Genomic DNA, 22,703 nt, shown 5'->3' with positions numbered 1-22,703 from the left:
CGTTGGGAGTTTAAGGTTTTGGGATATTTGGGATAGGAAAATTTCGGGAATCTCATTTTTTTCGTTTGAATTGAATTATTAACAAATTTAAAATATCAAATTAATGTTTTTTTTTTTTAAAGATAAATTAAAATACAAATCTGGTGTGGATTAATTAACATATGACATTTTCAAATTTTGTATGAAATATAATAAAAAGAAATTAAATTTCGAAATTTTCTAGAATACATGGACTTCTGACTTAATGTGAAGGTTCTTCTTTCATTAAATATAACAAAGAAAAAAACAAATTAACGCCTTAATCTCCGCACATCCTTGGAGATTATTGAATGAAGATAATGATAACAACCTGAAACTAAGGTTTTATTATTATTATTATTATTATTATTATTTAACCATTGTTCACATGTACAAATATAACTATGACAAATCCAGCCGATAAAAAGAAATGAGGCATGAAATGTAACAGTTGTAGTGGTTTAGCAATCCAAAATTTCCAAGTATGAAATGGGAAAGCTGTTGAGTTCTAAGAGAGTTGATTTAGTCAAACGGCAGATGATGGATACAAGGAAGCGTGTTTGTAAGGAATTATAAACAAATCAATCCAATCGCTGGTTTGCACCCAATAAATTACAACATCTTTCAAGCATAAGCTGTCTGCCATGAAGTTTCTTGCACACTAAGAGTTTGAAAAATCTTATTTGCAATTACACATGTATTATGCGATTATTATATGATCCTCTCATAATCCAATTTCTGACCCATATATGTATTTGTGACTTTGGGGAACCAGAAATCAAAAACTAGTTTTGATCCAAATAGAATGGACTAGTTTGCATCCTGAAAATTAAAAGTTGGAAGTTCTAAGACAGCTTCTTGAGCACTGCTTTCAGATGTGGCTGAAGACTGGTAACATTGGTAGCCATTTGAACACAATAACATAATTCTCCATTAACCATCTCAAAAACTCGACTTATTTCCCTCACCTGCTCAACAAAACACAATCCACTGCTGTTAATAATTCTTCTTAGGAAGCCATCCACACTGCACAAAAAATATAAATCATAGGTAATACACTCCAATGCAAAGCTAGCTCTGGATCCCAAATGCTAACCATCAAGACACGAGGAAAGCTTATTGATTAAGTTATTTTACTGTAATGTATTTTACTTTTATGTTGTTTTAGTTTATAGCAGTTTTGGGTTCTGAATTGTTGACAATTTGGAAATATTGAATTTGAGATTTCCCTATTCTTTTTATCTCTCCAGTTTTCACTACACTGTTTCTTCTATTGTTCTCCTACTTAATTTCCTCTATTTCTCCAACTTCTCCCTGTAATTTCTCTAACCCTCCTACCTGCCACTACATCACTTTGGTACCAAAGCTCAGCAAAGATTCTGCTATTTGCCTTTTTCCTACCACAATACCCAGCCCCTACCCTTCCCATAATCATAATAATAATAATAATAAAACAAAAAAGCTGTTATAAAAAGTTTTAAAACCCCAGATTTCAATAGGCTGGCATGAAACCTCTGCCTACTGTTGAAGCTCTCTCTAATTGATCTGCACTGCATCCCTGTGAACCAAATATGATCTTGGCAATGCTGGCCATGCAATTCATATGCCAAGTCGATCTGTACCATACAATGCCACCACCTCACATGCCAAGTCAGTTCTACATGTCATTGACATGTCAACATTTATCCGGAAGCTCATTGGCCCCTAATTTCAACATCCTAATTCCATTTTGACATCTATATGGATCGATTTAACCTCCAAAGATCAAATTTTTACAATCAGTTAATGAAGCATTTATTTTGAGATCCTCATAATCAATAATTAAGAATTTTAGGAGATGATGGTTGTCTATGTTACATGGACTCGGGTATGAGTATGCAGTAAGGGTATGTGTCCATATGTCAGACTCATCTTTTGGTAAAATATTTGGACTCGCAGATTTGGCTAAAAAGTATCTAAAAATAGGATATGGATATGGGGGGTTCCTAGTAAAAATTTGTAGGAGTATAATAATACTGCTCGTAGAAGTTTGAAATTTTGAAAAATTAATTTAACTCAAACAAAACCTTGTGCTTATAGGAACCTAATATGAAAAGTAAGAACAAATTGGGCATATCTTGCCCCAAAACCATCGTTCAGCTCGTATTCTTCTTTTCTTTCATTTTGCTAAATGGGCTTAGGGTGACATAATAACAATGCTATATGGGCTTGTGATAGTGGGGACATAATAACAATGACAACAATTGTTTCTATATGTTTCATCCCTTCCAAACAACTTCTATAAAATTAAAAAAAATTAAAAGAAAAAAACCCTTTAAACCCACATGTGTTGGACCAGACAACTCCCAAATCCCAATGGCCATTCTTGTTCTTTTATTTTCATTCTATTCCTACCCCCGACTCTCCTCTTTGTTTTGTTTCTCCTTCAAGCAGCTGCTATTCTACTCTTATTTTTCTGCTCTTCGTTTTTCAGTGGCTTAAACCAAGGTTAAAAATGGAAAAACCAAAGCAAGCTGCGGTGTTGAAGGTGGCTCAAACCCTAAACCCTTCTGATGTCTGAATGACAAATGCCATGTCACACACATATTTCACACCAGAACCCGTGTCCTGTTGTGCATTTGAATAAGTTGATTTCTTTGAGAAATAGATAAGGCCATGAAAATCTTCATCCCTACGTATTTAATGAATATAGTGGGCTTAAAGTTACATACATTAGAGTGAGAAAGCATTTTCAAATGGGAATTGCATGAATACAAGTGATAACTCTATAAAATAGAGTTATTTTTAGTGCTTAATTGTATGAATTTTGCTTCGTTCTTGGCAAAATAATTTAATTTTCATCCCTAATTTGAGTAATTTTCTCATGTGTAGAAAAAATTTCAAGAAAGTATGAAATGTTGGAAATTTGAATCAATTTGGTTGATTTTTGAAAAGAAATACATCTGATTGGTCCAAAAAGAGCTAACCACACCTATTGGCCCAAGTTGTTGATGCTGCCATAATTTTTAAAAGATGCATTAAGCTGTTTTTGGGGCTGAATTTTGGACAATTCATGGCAGCAAAATCCCAAGGCAGAATTAGGTGAGTTTCAGTTCAAGAAGTGTTTGATTTTTTCAAGCAATTTCATGCAATGTAGCCATGAAATTTAATCAGGCAGCATCCAGTTTAGCCTCAGGCAGATTTTAATTTCAGAATTTTTATGCAAATCCATATAGTTTAATGTAGTAAGCAATGCATGGAATTATTTTGGATGCATTGGATTTTTATTGGACAACAAGGCTTAGTAGGATGATATCATGGAAAAGATGAGTTTGATCTTTAAATTCTGTTTCAAGTACCTAAAAGCTGAAATTTGGAGTCCTAGCTAAGATGAAGTTGATGTGAAAATAACAAGGAACCAAGACTAGGGGCAAAAGCTGGCTGGATAAAGAGCTGATCTTGTGTTGCATGGGCAATGGATGTGCAAGTTAGCTGCTGCCATGAAGGATAAGAAGCTGCCACCTATTTTTCAATCAAGTTGCTGTCCAGAATGGAACAAGCTGGATTTTAATTGGACAATAAGAGAAGCAAACAGCTGACTTGGCATTAACTACAGTAAGAGTTCAAAACTGAAATTTGTTTCCCTTTTGGCTTGGTAATTGTGTTGAATTACAAGAGTCCAAGACAAGATGGAATTCACTTGCTGCATGAAGGAAAGTACAAAAGTTGTTATTGTCTTTTGATTGAAAGAAGCCAACGCTGACTCAGAGTCTAGAAATCCAAAACAGAATTTAAAAGTTTGTCTCCCAAGAAGTGCATGCCGACTTGACCAGAATTGAAAGGGAAAGGTATTCAAGTTCAAGAAGGGACCTACAAGAAGCTGAAATTATATGGGACTGAGTGTTGGGCCATTAAGAAACAACATAAGAAGAAAATAAGCGTAGCTAAGATAGAGATGTTTAGATGGGTGAGTGGTAAGACTAGAAGAGACAAAATTTAAAAAAAAAAAAAAAAGTAAAAATTTCAAGAAAATTAGGGGTAATCCGAATTGAGAAAAAGATTACTAGAAGAGACAAAATTAAAAAAAAAAAAAAAGTAAAAATTTCGAGAAAATTAGGGGCAACCCAAATTGAGGAAAAGATAAGAAAGGGCCATTTGAAATGGTTTGAACATGTGAAACGTAGGCATATTTATGCACCAATCAGGAGAAATGAGTTTCTGAATTTGGGAAAAACCAAAACTTCTAGAGGTAGACCATGAAAAAAGTAGATGCAAGTAATAAAAAAAGATATGATGATTAAAAAAGTAGATGAAAAAGTTTGTCTGTGACAGAAATGAGCAGCGCAAGAAGACTCAAAACTATGATTTAACATGATTCCATTTTTTGACCTTTCATGCAACCGACCTCAGAGCTATGGGATATAAAGCTTAGTTTGCAGCTGTTATTATGGGATTTAAGATTTAAAGTTTGTTGTTGTTATTGTTATACTATTTTAGCTACTGCATTAATTTTTCTGTTCTGTTTTAAGTTTCGGCATATAGTTTAGGTTCAATTTTCAGTTTCTGCATCTCTAAAATTATTCTGCATTTAATTTAAAGTTTCTGCACTTAGTTAAATTAATAATTCTGCATTAGATTTAAGATACTGCATGGTTAAATTAAATTCTGCATGGTTTCTGTTTGCTGTTTTTAATTCTGCACAGTTAAAGTGGACTATTTTAGGCAATGTTGCAATTTTCGATTTCTGCATATTGTTTCAATTCTGTTTTCAGTTTATGGTTTAAGTTTCAGTTGCTGTTTTAGGTTGTTAATTTGCTATTACATTGCAATTTGTTACTGCATATAGGGTTAAATTAATTTTCTGTTTTCAGCATTAGAATTAATTTTCTGCACTTAGTTTCAAGACTGTTTTTATTTTCTGCATCAATTTAATTTACTGTTTTGCATTGACAGTTTTGGTTTCTGTTTTTACATTTTAATTTCTAGTTGTAAGTGCTGTTTTGTTCGGTTTAAGTGCTGCTTAATTTTAAATTCTGTTTTACATGTTTTTAATTCGGTTATTAGGGCTGTTTGGGTTAGTTAATTATTGTTTTTATTGCTGTTTAAGTTGATTAATTTCATTTTTAATTTACTGTTTTAGTAGTTTAATTTGGCTCTTGCATAATTAGGTAGGTTAAGTTTAACTTCCGATTTTTCTGAATATAGTCTAGGGTGTTCAATTTCGGTAATTAATTTGACTCTTTTACAATCTCTGTAAAAACGAATCTTACTCGCACTATAATTACGTGTCACAATCCGTGCACTTGCGGTCATAATCAACAAGAATGCATTAAATTTGGGAAAATCAGTCAACTTCGATTCCATCATAGAAAGCAAGCATAAAGAAGCACCAAAAGGTGATACAAAGAGGTAAGGCCTAATGAGATAATGCAACACGATCTGTCTAAAACTGAGAATGTTGGGACTGTGGAAATTGAACCAATAAATTGGGAGACTAAAGTGCTTAGTGAAGTGCTACCTAGTTAAGATTCCATTGAATTTATTCTTCCAAATCTAGGAAGCAAGCTCATATCTATCAAAGCGAATGAGGAATCTGGTGAAAAGTTTTCCATTGACTTCATTATCCAATGCGTTTTCAAGAATTTTATGGCACATGAGAAATTTACCATTGATAGTCTATCCATGGTTCTGATCAGGGAAAAAATTCTTATCCTCCAACATTTCAAAAGTCAAGGTTGAAAATCTTAAATAAAAGGAGAACAATGCAAGATGAAAAGAACTTGCACAAGAGATTTAATTACTTAAGATTTAAGTTTGCTACTTTGTTATATTTGTGAGCCTAGTTATAATTCTTATACATATTTGTGATATATTATTTGGATTATCTTCATATTAATTTGGGCTTTTCTTATTTTCCAAGAATTAGGGCAACAAGATTATATGCGGCACTCTACATTCATATTACAATATAGGGTGTAGCCTACTAGCATCTTGCCATATGCAAAGCTAGTCAGCCCCCAACCTCTTCCATGTCCTTTTAAGTTTTGGAGCTTTTTTTTTTTTAATTAAAACCTAAAGCCACCAGAGGAGAGTCCTTGGAGTAGAGTTTTAAGAAGAAAATTGTCATCACCCAAACATGCTTGCTGCGATATATATCTAATGTGAGTGTGATTGTTAAGACCCATATAAGTTTTTTAGTCAATCAATACTAGCAACTTGAGCTTAAGTTTTTAAGGGCAATGTGGTTTAGGCTCGAAAAGTTGTTGGGCTAGTGGTGCTTGGACCCAAGACATTTCAATTAGTATTAGAACATGTGCCAGCCCAATGCAGGCTTCCATAGCACACTGGTGAGATCTTGGTCCTATAGAGTGGGCATTGTCTGCAATTGTGATCTATAGCATTTATAACGTTGTCAAAGATTTTAGTGGCTAGGATTGCAATTTGCCATCCCACATCTCATATGAATGTGATTGTTAAAACCCATATAAGGGTCAAGTCAATCACTACTAGCACCTTGAGCTTAAGGTTTTGACGGCCACATGGTTTTGGCCCCAAAAAAAATGCAGGGCAAGTGGTGCTTGGGCCTTGTTACATATTACCCTTACTCAAGAGAGTAGAAAATTTTCATAGCCTGAACAACCATCTTGAAAAGATTAACTTACTAATAACAACCTAAGGAGAGATAAACACCAAACTAGTTCACAAAATGAAGAATTACATAAGGTAAATGCTAGAGATAAGTTCTAAAGATAAGCACTGATTAGATAAGGACTCCTAGAGCCTATCACTTTATCATTCTAGCCATCTGCATCTACCCACCATGATCCCTACTCTCATGCAAGGCCTTGCAACCACACAACCATCCTGCTAGCAGGTAACATACTTTAAATTATTTTAGTTTCTAGTAGCTTTAGATTATAAATAATTGGGAACTTTAAAATGTTGATACGATATTTCCTTTTCCTTGCTTCTTTATAGTTTCCCTTTTCCCTCTAAGTCTCTCCTGTCCCCCAATTTCCTCTCTTTATTCAACATTAATTCTGTTTCTCTACGTTTTCACTTGTATCCAACATGCTGTTCCAACTATTTCACTATGTTTTCTTTTAATCATTTAATGATGTTTTGAACACAAATGCTAACTGGTCCTCAAAATGGTAAAAGTTGTTCAACATAAATCAATTTTATTTGTTAAAATTGCAATTATCATATATTTTGCAACTGTTTTAATTCCCGTCCAAATACAACCTTTTTGTGCTAGCTTTGAAATCCTAGCAGCTTAGATTTTCCCACCAATGTCATTATTTGTCCTCTCCAAACCAATGCAAACCATATCAAATTAAATTTGGATCCTACTTGGTTTCTATATGTATATGCAATTGATTAAATTTTCTAGCCATCCTTCTCACCCTCATAATTGGTTATAATTATCATCCCTCAAGTGATGCCACAAGCATGAACCATATATATGAACTCCCTGATGACATCCCTTTTTATGGTTAAAATATGTAACCACAAAATTGAGATCATTAGAGAGATCAACTGTGCAACTTAGAAATCAAGCACAGGCTATGTTAATAATTTCATGGCAATAAAATCAAGGAAGGTGGTTAATCTCCACGGCATATAACTCAAAATCAAGTGAAACATGCACATAATTTAGTAGGACAACTATTTTAGATCGAAGGCAATCCCCATGGCAGTTTCAAAAAGGCTAACTGCATAGATAGTGCAACAACCTTGTCAAGAAACTCAAAAAGAGAACTAAATACATTTTATTTGAATAACTTCAGTAAGATTAATTTCAAGTAAATACAAATCATAGGCTGCAAGCAAAGAAAAAAATAAAAAAAAGGGGTAGAACTAATGAATGCAATGAGAAAAGACACCGTTGCTTCCTCCATCAAGGATGAGTATATGGAATTATGGATAACAAATCATGTGCAGCATAGTGGAAACTCATACTTTGTCTAGAAGGATATGTAAGAAATCATCAACCTCATTTTTGAATAAGAAAAGGGGAGACTCTACCTTAAGATTCCATTACATAAGAAGTTATATGGGAACAAGAATCAATAAAGAAATTTTAGCTATTGCTTCTGTTAAGTAATTATATTTTAGCATATTAACTCTCTGTTAGGCTAATGCTTTACCCTTTCCTATTTTTAAGTGCATAGATAGTTCTTGAGTTAGATAAACCTTCAATAAAAAAGAAAGTCCTACTCCATAACTTTTTTTTTTGGAACTATCCTACCCCATAACTTTAATAATCCATTACTTGGAACATTTGACATTGGTAACATATGTTTATACAGAAAAGGTAAAAGGATGGGTATTCTTTGATACACACTCAAACATTCCAAATGACTATTTGTAATATTTCACAAAGCATCTAGTCTGACATGATAAGAGCATCCATAAAAGTACCTAAACCTATGACGGATTAATGAGCACAAAGGAATGTCCCCTGGTTTCAACAGTTCTTTTGTCTCAATCACCAGAAAAGATTGTCAACAAGAAGTGAGGTAAAGGATTAGGAAGACAAAGTTTATCATTGCTGGAACTGACAGACCTTTGGCCGAAATCTAGTTGATTTTATCACCCAGCATTATTCCCCTCTGTGAAATAGTTATTGCAACTAAAAAACAAAGGCCAGCGTGTTAATATGTCTAAGGGGCAGTGCATGTGATGCCAAAGAAGGAGGTTTTCGTTCAAGATTTAGAATTTTCAGCTGCTGAAAATGGCAAGCAATATCTCAACCTACTGCACATAAAACTTGAACCCAGCCTTGCTAAAGAAATTTATTATCCGAAATTGACCAAAAACAAATTCAAGGAAGAAAGGAATAGAGACACAAACAGCACATGTGCCTGAGAATTGACAATGAGTAAAAGGAAAAGATGAATGGGTTTTGTTACAAAATTACCTTGGAAGCATTGGCTACAATCTGGCTTTGAAGCTTGATCACTTTGTCCTCTGCATTGTATGTCCCCTTCTGAAATGGATAAAACATAGAATGAGAGATAAGTGAATGTTAAGGTTAGAAAAAAGGAAGAGCAAAGAGAAGAGAATACAAGAACTTCAGCAAGGCCAGTGCTCTGAGCAATGACAACTTCAATGGAGCCATCAGGTTTGGGACGCCAATAGCCGGTCTCAGAGTGCATGGGCTCACCAGAATTGAGGTTCCAGGTCTTCTGGGAGTAGGCTATGACGGGCTTCCCAGATGCAGAGTGAGAGAAGTGAAGCTCTTCGCCATAGCGGAAGGAGTTGATGGTGGGGTATCCTCCTTCACCTTCCCCTCTCCATCTGCCCAACAAGTAGGACAGCGGCGCAACTGCTGGGTGAATTGTGCAATTCTCCTTCTCCTCATCCATGCCTTTCAAACTCTTTCACTTTTTTTTTTTTTCGGGGGGGGGGGGGGGGGGGGTGTGGTGGGGGGGCTACAGACAGACGAGTGGGTAAATAAAACTATGAAGTTGCTGCTCTACTGCTCTGTTTTGGCGTACATACCACGCCTCCCTTGTTCTTAAGTAATATTAGAGGGTGAAATTCTTAATAAACCCTAAAAAATACTTTTAAAACCTCATTTTTAGTCATCACATCCGCTACTCTAAATTCAATTTTTCATAACACCCTCACATTCCATCCTCTCCCCCCTCACACCCCTCTCAATTCTCTATTCCCTAAAAATTAACCTAAAATCTAACTTAGATTCAAGGGAAATAAAAAAAATCAAGTTATAAAACTTCTAATTAAAAGTAATTCATTTTTTTATTTTAATTTCATTTGATTTTGTCTTTAATTTCAAAAAAATTTGGGTAAAATAGATGCTACAATTCATAGCTTTCAGAAATATATTTCTGAAAGTTCTTCTAAGCTTTTGAAAATAAATTCCAAGGAAACGCATTTTTGAAAAACTATAAAAAGTTTTTGGATATTCATTTTTAGAAACTCTTAAGAAAGCATTTAGTTCATAAAATTTTAGATTTCGAGGTGATACCTAAGAAAAAGTTTGATTTCAAGACTTTGCATTTTAGATTTTTGTTTTGGTTGGGGGAAATCTACATTTGTTAAATCATATATTTTTACCATAATGTCTTTGACAACCTTGAAAAAAATATTTTATTTCGTTTTTAAAAAAAAAACATAACAAATTATGCCTTTTTTACTAAGGTGAATGAAGGATTTTATAGATTTTTATAAAATTAAAATTGTACCAATCACAACGTTTATATATAAAAATACAGTAAGTAATTTGGAATTTGAAAAGATAATATAGGTAATTATGGCGTTTAATTAAATAAAACACCATAATTAAGCTCATTTAAAAATTTAAAATACTTAATTCCCGCGTTTCTTTTAATTAAATGTCATAATTGAGTATTTAAAATTTTTACTTAACTCAATTATGACATTTCTTTTATTAAATGTCATACTTGCCTAATTTGAAAATTTTACATTACTCAATTACATCATTTCTTTTAATTAAACATCATAATTGGCTCTTATTTAAAACCATAAACCTTTTCACTTTCGACCTTTTTATTTATTTTACAACTAAATTTTCAAGTAGCAAATGGAGCGCCAAAACTAGAAAATCACTCTTCACATCAACTAATTGTTGAATTCTCCTTCACCATCACCACTCTTGCCAAATATCACCTAAACCCTCACCATTATATCTCCCTTACTGCCACCACCGTTGTGTAGCGTAACTCTAGTAAGTGTATTGTTTTTTGTTTTTTTCTTTTATTCATGGTTTAATATGTCTGTTTGGATTATTTGTACTATGTTTGCAACATTAATTTTTTCCACATTTGGATTATGTCATTGGATGCTTTGTTCCATATTTCCTGTTGTTGGTTTTATGTGGTTGGATGCTTTATTCTCTTTCCTATACACAACATGTATTCTCAACATGAAGTTTTTTTGTTCCATAGATATATGTTTACATGTTAAGTATATTTGTTGATTATATATGGTTGGATGCTTTGTTCCCTAATTGCAACTTCTATTCACAACATGTAAAATATATTTGTTGACTTGGATTATGTGCTTTATTCGGTGTTATACATGCATAATATATATGTTGATTTGGTTTGTTTGTTAGATGGTAATACTATTATGATCAAAATCATAAGATAGTATGACTTCAGAAAAACATATATCTCCTTTTACTGAAAATGAAAAAGAAGTCTCAAGTGATACATCCACCTTGAAAAAAAAAAATTAAGGGACGTGGTAAATTGCTTAAAGTTACTTAGAAAAAAATTCATGTTGAGTTCAATCAAGATGGGCAGCTTGTGTTAAGTGGAGGTATAAAATTAGCTAGCCATATTGGAGCTATCATCTGGGGACTATATCTATTAACTATCTTAGTTGGAAAAAAGTTATGGATGATAAGAAGGATAATATATGGGATTCAGTTGTGGTAAGTTTTTTCAATGAAATCCAAACTAATTCATTATTTATGGAATGCAAAAATAATGTCTTAAGATGCAAAAATAATGTGTTAAGTTAATTTAATTTAATCTTTTTTATAGGAATTGTTTGATATCCCATCTAAGTATAAGAAGCTTGTGTTGCAATCTACTGGGTTTAAATTTAGAGACTTTAAGAACAAATTAACAACCAAATATATTTTACCTTTTGCTAACAATTCTGATAAGTATTCAAACACTTTTATTATACTTGTGGTTGACTTCTATGAACTTCATTTAATGAAAATTAAAAACTTATATTAATTTATGATTTTAGGAAACATCCAGCTCAGGCACCAAAATACCAAGGTGGAATGTTTGTAAAAAATGAAATATAGGCAAAGATAGAACATATGAGAATGAGCAACTAAACAAATGGCTAAGAAGACTGTAAATTTATTTCATTTTTATATCACGTATACTGCATAGGCTTTTATGTATGAATAAATTTTGTATTTGGTTACTCACCATCATGTTGTATTTCAAGATGAATTTGCTACAAGATATGAATTTGGTGTGCTGCAAATCGATTATGGTGAAGATCTTTTATCCTTGGTTTTAAGATCAAAAGACAAACCTGGTCGTGATTAAGGGGTTAGGAGATTTGTCTCTCCAACACAATATTTCAAGAATCAAATGAAAACCCCGTGCAATAAATAATGTTGAATATAACGCCATAATAGAGCAATAATAGCAACAATTTAATTAGCAACATCAACAACTTATAGCATTAGAGGCAATGTTGGTAGTAATGCAACCTAACATGGCTTGGGGTCAATCTGTTACCAACATCCAACTCAAAAATGAATTCACAGATCAAGTTTTACAACAAACCCCTTCTTCGATAATTACCATTCTGGTTATTTTATATTTTACTTTTTAATTTAATTTATGTTTTTTATTTTGTTACAATAATATTTTATATTTGTTTGTAATAAGATGTTCAGTCTTAGATCATCACACCTGTATAGTCTACCATGAATGCACTTTTCATTTATGCTCGTAAACGTTTATTAGGAGGAGATTGCATTACCATGAGGTCAAGCATGAATTATTGATTAAGGCAGCTAAAGATTGATGCATTTCGTAGGATGAAAAAGATATCAACTGCTAAAATTGTTGCGTATATGAGATTAGCTTATAATTTAATTTAAATATATTTTATGAAAATATTTTCTTATATTGTGTATAACAGTATGATACTGTTGATTTTCATCATACAACTTCTTGTACTAAGGGTTGAAGAAAAAACAATTAACTGATACATACAGATTCATTGACCTAAACTTTATCAATCATGATTCTGGCTCTCTCACTAATTGTACTCATCATGTGAGTCAATCATTGCAAAAATAGTCTTAATATTATCTAATGCCTTATAATTCTAGGTAAGTTCAATTCATAGTAATAATTGGATAATGTATTATATTAAACTTCTATAGTTTTACATGTAATACATTTTAACATTAGTATACATATTATTTTGCAAGAGTCATTGATAGCTTGTTGTAATTAATATGAATACGTTTACTCCTTACTTATCGAACTTTGAAGAAGAAGTGTCAATGCCTAAACTTGAGCTTGCCAATATAATAAAGAGATATTACATTTTACGTATAAATGATCATTTTATTAAAATGTGTTTTTGTATAATTAATAGAATTATGTTTACGAGTTCATTTGTGTTCAATTCTGGGGAATAGCTAAGTTCATAAAAATAAAAAGTTCAAATGGGTGACATTGTCAGTAAATGTAAAATATATTCTTTTAAGCTGAGTTTGTTTAAAAAAATGTTTGATAAGTGACTCAATTCCATTTTCTAGCTCCTTATCAACCAAAACTTATAGAATGTGGATATTATGTCATCTATTTTATGAGAGAGATTGCTATGTATGATCTAATGAGAATACTATACAAGGTTAGTGTAAATACCATATACTAACTAATATATTTCAATTAAACTTATATATAATAATGTAATTTGATTGACATTGAGTGCTTATATTTTGTTAATAGTGAGCAATAAAAGAACGCTTCACATAAGACAAAATTGAATGAAGCCTGTAAAGAATGGTGTGACTACATATCCATATTTGCACATTGAGGATTGAAGATAACTAATAATTGTAAATTTATACAATAGTTTCAAATTATTTGTACTTCATATGAATGTATAGTTGTTAATTTTTATAAAATCATATTTGTTTGAATTAATACCATCTCCAATAGTTTCAATTCAACATTATGATGATAATTTTTTTATACAATTATTCCATTAGAAATTATATCATTCACACACGTATGATTTTTGTTTTATTAATACAAATATGAAAATAATCATATATATAATTAAATATTAAATTTGAATTTAAAGAAATGAATTTATAACTTACCAATCTATTTGCAATAAAAAAACCCCTTTTATACTAATTAAATGAATATAAAAAATACTTAATATATGAATGCTAATAATATGTACTGTGTTCTACATGTGTCCAAGAGAAGGAAAGTCAAAAGATGGGCGATAGGCTTTACATTTGTTTAACTTTTTTCATATATAGTCCTTTCTAAATACATGTGATAGTGCAAAGAAAAACTTTACTTTGTGATTTTCTTTCAACATATACTCATCAGCAACAAGCATTTCATAAGTAAAAAAACCATTGAGTTACATAATTTCATTGAAAAGTGATATTCTTCTATCACTACTCTCGACTTCTTTCTTGAAGAAAGCTGTAATGCTCTCAATTTGACTCATAACCTTATCATATGTAGCTCTTAGATTGCCTAGGTGCTTAACCAATTCAACAATTGGTCCATTTTCACTCTTAGAATGCTTTTTGTCTAACAACATCCTAATGAAGGTCAGAGTAGCTAAACCAATTTCTTCTTCATCTTCTACTATCTTTGTATTTCTTTCATGATAAGGCTTAAACTCTAGAGGGAAGTAAGCATCCTCAACAGCATTCATTACTTTAATGGCATTAGCCGTTATGTCAACTCTTTAACCTATTGCTATGTTAGTTCCAAAAATCACTTTAAAATCATCAAATAAAGAAAAAAGTTTGTTCCTTAATTCTCTAGCATGTGAATAAGTCTACACAAAGGTTAAAGTAAATATGAATCAAATATAATAAATATAAAAGAAATAAATAAGTTAAGCGATTGTTTAATCTTAAATAACTTACCTGAACCCACTAATCAAAAATTAGTTTCTCAGCTGTGGTACATTTGTCTTGACGTTATACCCAAATCCACTTGTATTTTTCATATCACAAATAAAGTGATATTATTTTTTTAATAGCTTGACCCTTGACTTGATGTGAGGGTGGTTTTAAGTTGGGAACTGAGAATGAGTTGCTTTAACATTCTTTCTAGATACCCTAGATATCCAACATAAAATGTTCCATTATCCTTTCTCCATTTAGGATCATCTACCAATGAATGTAGGAATTGAACGAGATATGAATCCTTATCCCTTGTCCATGATTGGTTACCTACTTTTGAGGTTTCTGTTCTTTTTCTTAATGGGTCTCTAACAAATTAAGAAGGATTGACACGAGATAAAGACATGTTTATTTTCTAATCATATGGTTAAACATCATGCAATAATATTAATATAATAAATCAAAAACAAAGAAAGAGTAAAATATTTGATTAGGGCATGAAGTAAACTAATAGACATGGAAAAAAAACAAAAATTATTGAAAACAATTATTATATATTGTACACTTAACAAGAATATATATTAGATAAATATATAATCAACAAAGGTAGAAAACAAATTGTACACTTAACCATATGGTACAAAAATCAATTAAACCAGATAAACATGATAAGAAATAAAAAAAATCTATAATGTCCTTAACTCTAAGATTGCAACCAATTTGTGAACATCTCCTATGCCAGATTGTCTCTAAATTGAGTCCAATAATTAGTTAACTCAACATGCCTAATCAAATCTTGATGTTCAAATTCATCTGATTGGCTACTACTTTTTCTAGCAACATGACCTTAATTAAGGTCAATTATCATCTCAAACTTAATAAAATTATAGAGAATGTAACAAGTAGAAATAATTCTATATTGTGTCTTTATTAAATAAAATGACTTTTCTTTTAAAATTATCCATCTAGCTTTCAATATACCAAAACACTTCTCGATATAATTTTTTACATGAGAATGTATCATATTGAAGTATTCTTATGAGGTCTATGGTTGGAGTCCGGATCTTCAATCATTAAGATGGTATCTTTGACCTCTATAATGTGTCAAAAAATTTCTCTATTTGTGTATCCAACATCATATAAATAGTAATTACTTATTATAGTGGAACAATATTAATACATAAAAAAAATTCTATTTATTAAAGCTAATACCTTCTAGGATCATCAACCAATTCCTACATGTAATAGTATCTTTTAACACTCTGTTATCTGCTAAAAAACTTTTCTATTTTGGTAAAACATAAATGAATTGCATATATAGGGTGCAAACAGCCAGGACATTAGTAGCAATTTCAATTTTTCTAGTCTTGTATCTAGGCCTAGAAAATGCACTACATTGACCTTGATGTATGTCCTATCTAAAGCATCAAAACAACCCTCAAATCATTTTCATCTATTATTTGTTGAATTCTTTAGTTTTTTAAATAACAAGGTATGCAATCTCAAAATAAAATTCAACATAAAATGGAATTACCTACTAATTATCTCTCTAAATCTAGCTACTTAATACTTTATAACCCTATTTTTTGCATGATGAGCATGGATGTGGAGGAAGTTAATAATCAATTATTCTATTGACATATGTCTAGATTCTTATAATCCTTTTTCTCTTTGAAGCAAATGATATAATTTTGCAAAAGTCCTCATGTCTATCTAGTATTATCTATATATTGTCTATCATTTTAAAAAACTATTGCATTTAAGTTTAACTCTCTAATATGTAGCCTATCATAACAGGTTCTAATATAAGATACTATATGTCATTTGTTAAATTTTATTGCAATTAAAGTCACAACAACAATAACTAACAAATGCAACAATGTCTCCATATGGTTCAAATGAAGATAAGCACTACAATCAATTACATCTTCTTTTTTAGTAATAAATAAACCATAACTATTTAGAAAAAAAATTCTCGTTAATGTTGAAAACATAATTAAAAAGCAAATATTTACATATGATAGATTGAATCTATCACACATCTAAAAACAAAACATAAATCATAATATAAAACATATGTGGATGAAGGAGCTGAAATATAAATGAATAACATATTTCATATATCAACATATTTTCAATTAAGATGTAAATGAGATCTAAAAAAATTAAAAAATAAAACATTTGAATGCAACAAATAATGCAAAACACAAAATTAAGTAATAGATTGTAGACACAACCTTTATTGAAAAAATACACAGATAAACTTAACAACACAAAAATTAAATGATAAACGTTGAAGCTGATATTAGTTGAAATAGAAAATTATTTGCTTAGAGCTTTATTATGTTGAAATAAAAATAAAAAAGTGGTCTTTGTTATTGAAAAATGATGATAACATCAATTACGGTATTTCTTATACAGAAACATCTTAATAGTTATTAAAAAGATGTTCTTTTGAATTTGATTAGGCATTACAACATTCATAATATTAGAAATATGGTTTTTGAGAGGGAAGACTTTAAACGAAGAAAAACAGTAATTAAGTTACTCAATTACAACATTTCTATATGGTAAATGCGATAATAAATGCCATGATAGCCACATTTCAAATTCAAAACATATAGTGTCCCAATTCGTATGTTTAAGAAAACATTGTAAAAGCCAGTCACAGAATATATTGAAAAGCTAAAAAAATGTACCAATTATTGCATTTTGTTCAAAAGAAATGTCGTAATTGACTTAAAATAAATTTCAATTTCATTTCCAAATTTACTTTTAAAAAGGGTAACATAAATAGGAGAAATTTTTTATTCAAGTCAAATTTGAAACTCGAGCAAATTTTCACTTGAAATCCTCATATACCACAGTAAAAAGTGGGTTTCTAATTTTGGGACTTTGGCTACTATTAAGAATCAAACATTTTTTCCAAGAATCGAATAACCTTGACCCAAACATATTGAATCAAATACTTACAATCAAGATTTTTAAAGAAAACTTTTAGATTCTCCCGAATCAAATGCCCCATAATCTTAAAGGTTTTCAGATATACATATACGAAAACTTCTAAAGGTTTCTTGAAATGCATGTCTAGAATTTTTTAAGAGTTTTCGAAAATACATATTAAGAGTTTTCGAAAATACATGATAAAAAATCTTTAAAAGTTTTCGAAAATGCATGTCTGAAGTTTTTAAAAGTTTTCAAAAATATATCTCTAGAAACCTTTAAAAATTTAAAAATTTTCGAAACCTTATATCTAGAAACTTAGAAATCTCACAATAAATTTCATATTCCATACATATATCATTATCAATATCATGTATACATTGAATCTTGTATGTTTGTTTTGAGAGATAATGTGTTGATCATCTAATATATGTAAAAACAGATATGACATAAACAAGAAGAGTTGGCATTGGTTGAGGTGGTAGATGTGCTACAATCGATATTTGAAAGTATTTGACTATCTCTGAAAAGAGACAATAAGTCGATAAACATGCAATGAGCTGGTTGTTGATATGTCAAAACAATCGAATGCTCATCCCTCAAGCCTATTATTCATCCCCTAAAGTTATTTCCTAGAAGATTGACAGATACTTCTCTACTTCAGAGCTTCAGCAATCATGTGGTAAAACAAATATGAAATAGCCAAGTATTAAATTTAATGAGACTAATGTTTATTTTTGTTACTTAATGTATGTAAACTTAATAACTAGTTTCTATTTATTATTGTTGTTGTTGTTATAAGAGCGAGATACTTTAAAAGCAATTAACCATAAGGTAAAGTTACAACACTAACCTTTAGATACTTTTCAATAACATATGTGTGAATATTGTTTAGTCGAGATTGCTGCCATTAATCAATTGCACCTACCATTTGTCCAACAATATAATAGTTTCAACATTTGTTAAAAGGTGGCAAGCCGAGACAAATACCTTTCACATACCATTCGATGAGAATACGATCACATAGGATGATGTTCATATAATTCTCCACATACATATCAAGAGGCAATGATATCATTCAAAAGTTGAAGATAAATGATGTAAACAAGTTGTTGATGGGGTTGCTTAGAGCATCAAAGGTTGTGGTAACCAATGAGACTAGAATTTATTATGGTGCATCTGTTAAGTTGCAATAGCTATAGGATATATTTAAAGGTTTTGCTAATAACACTTTTAATCGAGTTGTTAAGTGTGCTACTAAAGCTTTCTTGCTCCATCTTTTAAGGTGTATTGTTGCTAACAACCACAAGTGTACAAGTTGCAAAAGTAGTATGAGTAGGAAATAATTCCAAATATTCTTTCTTTAGGGATTGGGTGATCTATTCTAAGTGTCGATTTTTACGGTTGAAGTATATCTAGTGAAGCTAAAATTTTAATGACCTACTTAATCTAAAATTAATCTAAAAATTATCAAATAATTAAACTTAACTAATCTATGAAAAAGAAAACACCAAATGGGAAACTTACTAAAAATATAAAGTACTAAAAATAACAAGTTACCAAAAATAGTAAGTTGTACACCCTACAATCTATTTCAGCCTAAATTAAACCTTAATTATCATTAACCTAATCTAAGCTACTTGGTATGAATGAAAGCTAATTGCATATAAGAACAAAGGCTAGGTAAGATTAAATTACAAAAACAAAGATTTTAGCTAAACTACACTAAGGCATTGTAAACATGAACATTATCAAATTAACAATTTAAAAGCATAAACCAAAATGTAAATTAATGAAGTTGAGGATTAAAAGTCAAAATTGGGAAGCAACAAGTGAAAACTGAAAAATTAACCTAATTAAATACAAAAGGAAAAATTAGAATCCATTTAACAATTAGCCTAATTGAATTTTTAACATCACCTATCATGCATGAAGCCTCTTAAAACAAAAAGTAAGCATGCAAATGAGATAAGAATGCAACAAGAAATAACTCAAAATAGATTTGATACAGCCTTAAAACTAGGCTACAAAGCTAAAATGAAATGACACAAAATTTCATTCAAACCTTTTGCCGATTACCTAATATATTAAATGCAACTCCTAAAACAATCAGCCTAAACATTAATGCCTGCAACCAAACCTAGACTTAAGATATTCTAAATGAAAATAACATGAAAAGATGCTGGAAATAATGTCTAAACTAGACCAAAAATGCTTGAGCCCCTAAATGAAGCTAGAATGCAACTTATACTACTTGAGCAATTGGAAATGCGAATCTAATGAATTACAACATCAAATTTGACTTAAGCAACTTGAACTAGACTCAAAATGGAACCAAAAACCCATAAGAAACAATAAGCAAATACTGACTCATTTAAATAGAAATTAAAAGTTTAAATCATAACATGAAAATGTAACGTGACTAAGACCTAATAACTAAAATGCCATGAGAATGTCCTAAGACCTAAGTGAACTATAAAAATTAAATGAAAGGCGTAAAACTAGACTTAAAAATGAACTAAAAAGTTTCAATATGACCACTTTTCAAAATGACCAAAAAATGTAAAAAAAATCGAATACAAGTGAAGGTGATAAAAATGACCTAAAACTAAAACCTAATGAGATAAGTACTATAAAAACTAAAATTACTCTTATGCAACTTTAAAACTAAACACACACTTTGAAGTAGACTTGAAAATGGACAAAACTTATGTAGGTGACTAGCTTCAAAAACTACCAAAATGGATAAAAAAAACTAAGTTAAAATATGTAGGAAAATTACATAAAAAATGTATGAATTGATAAAGCTATTACTACACTATTTTATCAAACATGTAACCAACAACCAAGCATTATTCATGTCATATCAAAAGCATAAAAAAATAAATAAATAGCGATTGAAACTAAAAGGCAACAATTAAAAAAATTGGGTAAAAACTTAAAAGGTAAAAACTTAAATGGCAAAATAAAAATAAAGCATTCACAAAAGTTAAGCCTTCGAAGCTTTATGATGGTAGGCCATCAAACTAGCTAGTAAGACCATCCTTTTCAAGCATTTACAAGCTCAAACATAAGAGAAAGGAAGAGGGAAAATAAAAGAAACATAATAGAAATTGTAGTAGACTAAAACAAAAAATTTCATTGCAAATGAAATAAAATAAAAGCTTAAAGAAACCTATTTTTACAAGTTAAAAATAGCTAAAATGGAACGAAGACACCAAGGCAAAGTTAGCAACTTTGCTACTTACTCATGGCATCATACATAAAAAAATGAAAAAAAAATTACAGCATAAATTGTGACTCCTCTATTCTCTCTTTTTTTAATGTCTTATTTAATGTCATAGTCGAGGTCTTCAATCAGCTAATCAAGGGTCCTCATTACTCAATCATAGCTCTTGAAATTTCTAGCTGGTCTTAAAATTTTTCTATTGTTGCTAAAGTGAAAATTGTGACTTCTTTAAGCCATTTCCTCCTTATGTGTGCACGTTAAGTTGGATCAATAGGAGATTTTGATGCCTCCACCTAAGACTCATTGTGGTAGTTTTTTAACTTTTCAAATTAGACATTTTTGAGGTTGTATGGATCTAAAAACTAAATCTAGCAATGTGCTTGCAATGTAGTCCTAATTTGTCCTTCTTGCATTTGTGCCATCTTGTTTGAACCAATATGTTTTTCTAACAATTTTTCTCCATAAAGACACCTCTTTACATGAGACATCCTTTAAAATTTTCAACCACAAACCCTTCCAATTTTATGTAAATCAATAGCATAAAGAATTTCAATAGTTGTTCCTTTCTCAAGTGGTCCCAACTTTGTTTTTTTGTACCTTAGGTCTTTCCTCTTCATCACATGTGAGCTAGCATTCTTATTATTATTTTTTTCATGATTTTTCACTTGGTTTGTTAAATGAGAAGACTTTGGTTGGTCCTTTAATCCATGTTAGTAGCTTTTAATCCTTGTTGTCATGCCTTGTGCACAAATAACACCATCTGATTTTAGTCAAGTAATGTATAAGAGGTTGCAACCATTGTGCTTTCATAATGTATAATTCACCCATTTTTTCTTTAATTTCCTACAATAAAAACATTAAGCAAATTTATGTGGAAAATAGACTTAAACAAGTAAAAGTTAAGAATGAAAATATTATAATTAATCATAAAAGTACTATAATAATTTTATAAAAATAAAATTATCATGTACACTATTATATTGATAATAGTGGAGATAAAATATCAGTAGCGTACTTATATTTATTAAGCAATTTGAGCACCACTAGTACATATGCTTAGGGGCAACTTACCTAATATATTTATGCAGACAGCTTGGTAGAATAAACAAAGTTCAAGTTCATTAGATTGTTGGTTATATTACGCTTCTTCAGGTATGTATATTATGCTAGTTACAGGATTTGTATATTAGTTATATTTGTTTATTTGATTAAAAATAACATATAATTTATGCTTGTTTAACGTAAATGATGTAAGTATGAATTTATGAGCATTTTTCAACAATGGGTTCAATAGCCAACAGAAGATGTTCTGATCATGAGCCTCCTGCTCGATGATGGAAGCCCTATACATAAATTGAAACAACTATGAAAGCAACTTGATGCCTTGCCTTCAACTCAAGTGTGTTGGAACTTAATGAGACATAATGACAACATCACCCATTATCGAAGATTGTTTATTTTTCTAGGTGCATGAAATGCGTGGCTATCATAGAATCATATAATTTTGAGAAGATTTTACAATGATTTGATTACGTACAAATCATTCCTCCAACCCTTTTGGCTCCATATCAATCAATCAAAATGCATCTTTCAGCATGAATGATGCTACATATAACTTTTTGCATCAATGTTAGGAGTGATAGGATATTTATGTTCTGCAAGTTAATAGTAAAGGGCATCAATGTGCTACACCGTATGAGTCTTCACCAAATTATAATGTTTGGCATATATAAATTTCTTATTGACACATTTAGAATCCAGTGCATATATCTAGATTTCAATCTACCCCAATTATTAATAAGCCTACCAATAAATACCATAAGTCATAATTTTAATAGTTATAAGTTATTCAATATTAATTACATGTTTTGGATATTAGTTTTCCTTGTT

The 22,703-nt window shown here is 30.6% G+C and overlaps 1 protein-coding gene across 2 annotated transcripts; it reads right to left on the bottom strand.

Annotated features, from left to right (window-relative positions):
• Window positions 1-519: 519 nt before the first annotated feature.
• LOC111276097 (nitrobindin heme-binding domain protein) lies at window positions 520-9,491 on the bottom strand. 2 transcript variants are annotated; one of them, XM_022861910.2, is made up of 3 exons: window positions 9,069-9,491; window positions 8,921-8,989; window positions 520-986 (listed from the first exon to the last, which is right to left on the bottom strand). In XM_022861910.2, exons 1-3 carry the CDS (start codon window positions 9,366-9,368, stop codon window positions 864-866), a joined length of 492 nt encoding a protein of 163 aa, XP_022717645.2. In that variant the 5' UTR covers window positions 9,369-9,491; the 3' UTR covers window positions 520-863. The 2 variants fall into 2 exon arrangements, with proteins under 2 accessions (XP_022717645.2, XP_089610634.1); XM_089754508.1 differs by having other exon boundaries at window positions 971-1,044; window positions 9,069-9,424.
• Window positions 9,492-22,703: the final 13,212 nt, after the last annotated feature.

Source organism: Durio zibethinus, chromosome 25 (genome assembly GCF_047325235.1).
Source record: "Durio zibethinus cultivar Kanyao isolate XHJ-2024 chromosome 25, ASM4732523v1, whole genome shotgun sequence".
Classification (NCBI taxonomy): Eukaryota; Viridiplantae; Streptophyta; class Magnoliopsida; order Malvales; family Malvaceae; genus Durio; species Durio zibethinus.
The sequence above is the reverse complement of the archived record's forward strand: the minus strand, read 5'-3'. Positions and strand labels throughout refer to the sequence as shown.

Excerpts from the sequence above, each read along its gene's own strand:
- LOC111276097 (XM_022861910.2), bottom strand. The coding sequence starts at position 9,368 with ATGGATGAGGAGAAGGAGAATTGCACAATTCACCCAGCAGTTGCGCCG. Across the intron at positions 8,990-9,068 it reads CTGGCCTTGCTGAAGTTCTT|AAGGGGACATACAATGCAGA; the intron begins GTATTCTCTTCT and ends TATCCATTTCAG. Across the intron at positions 987-8,920 it reads TTGTAGCCAATGCTTCCAAG|GTGAGGGAAATAAGTCGAGT; the intron begins GTAATTTTGTAA and ends TTTGTTGAGCAG.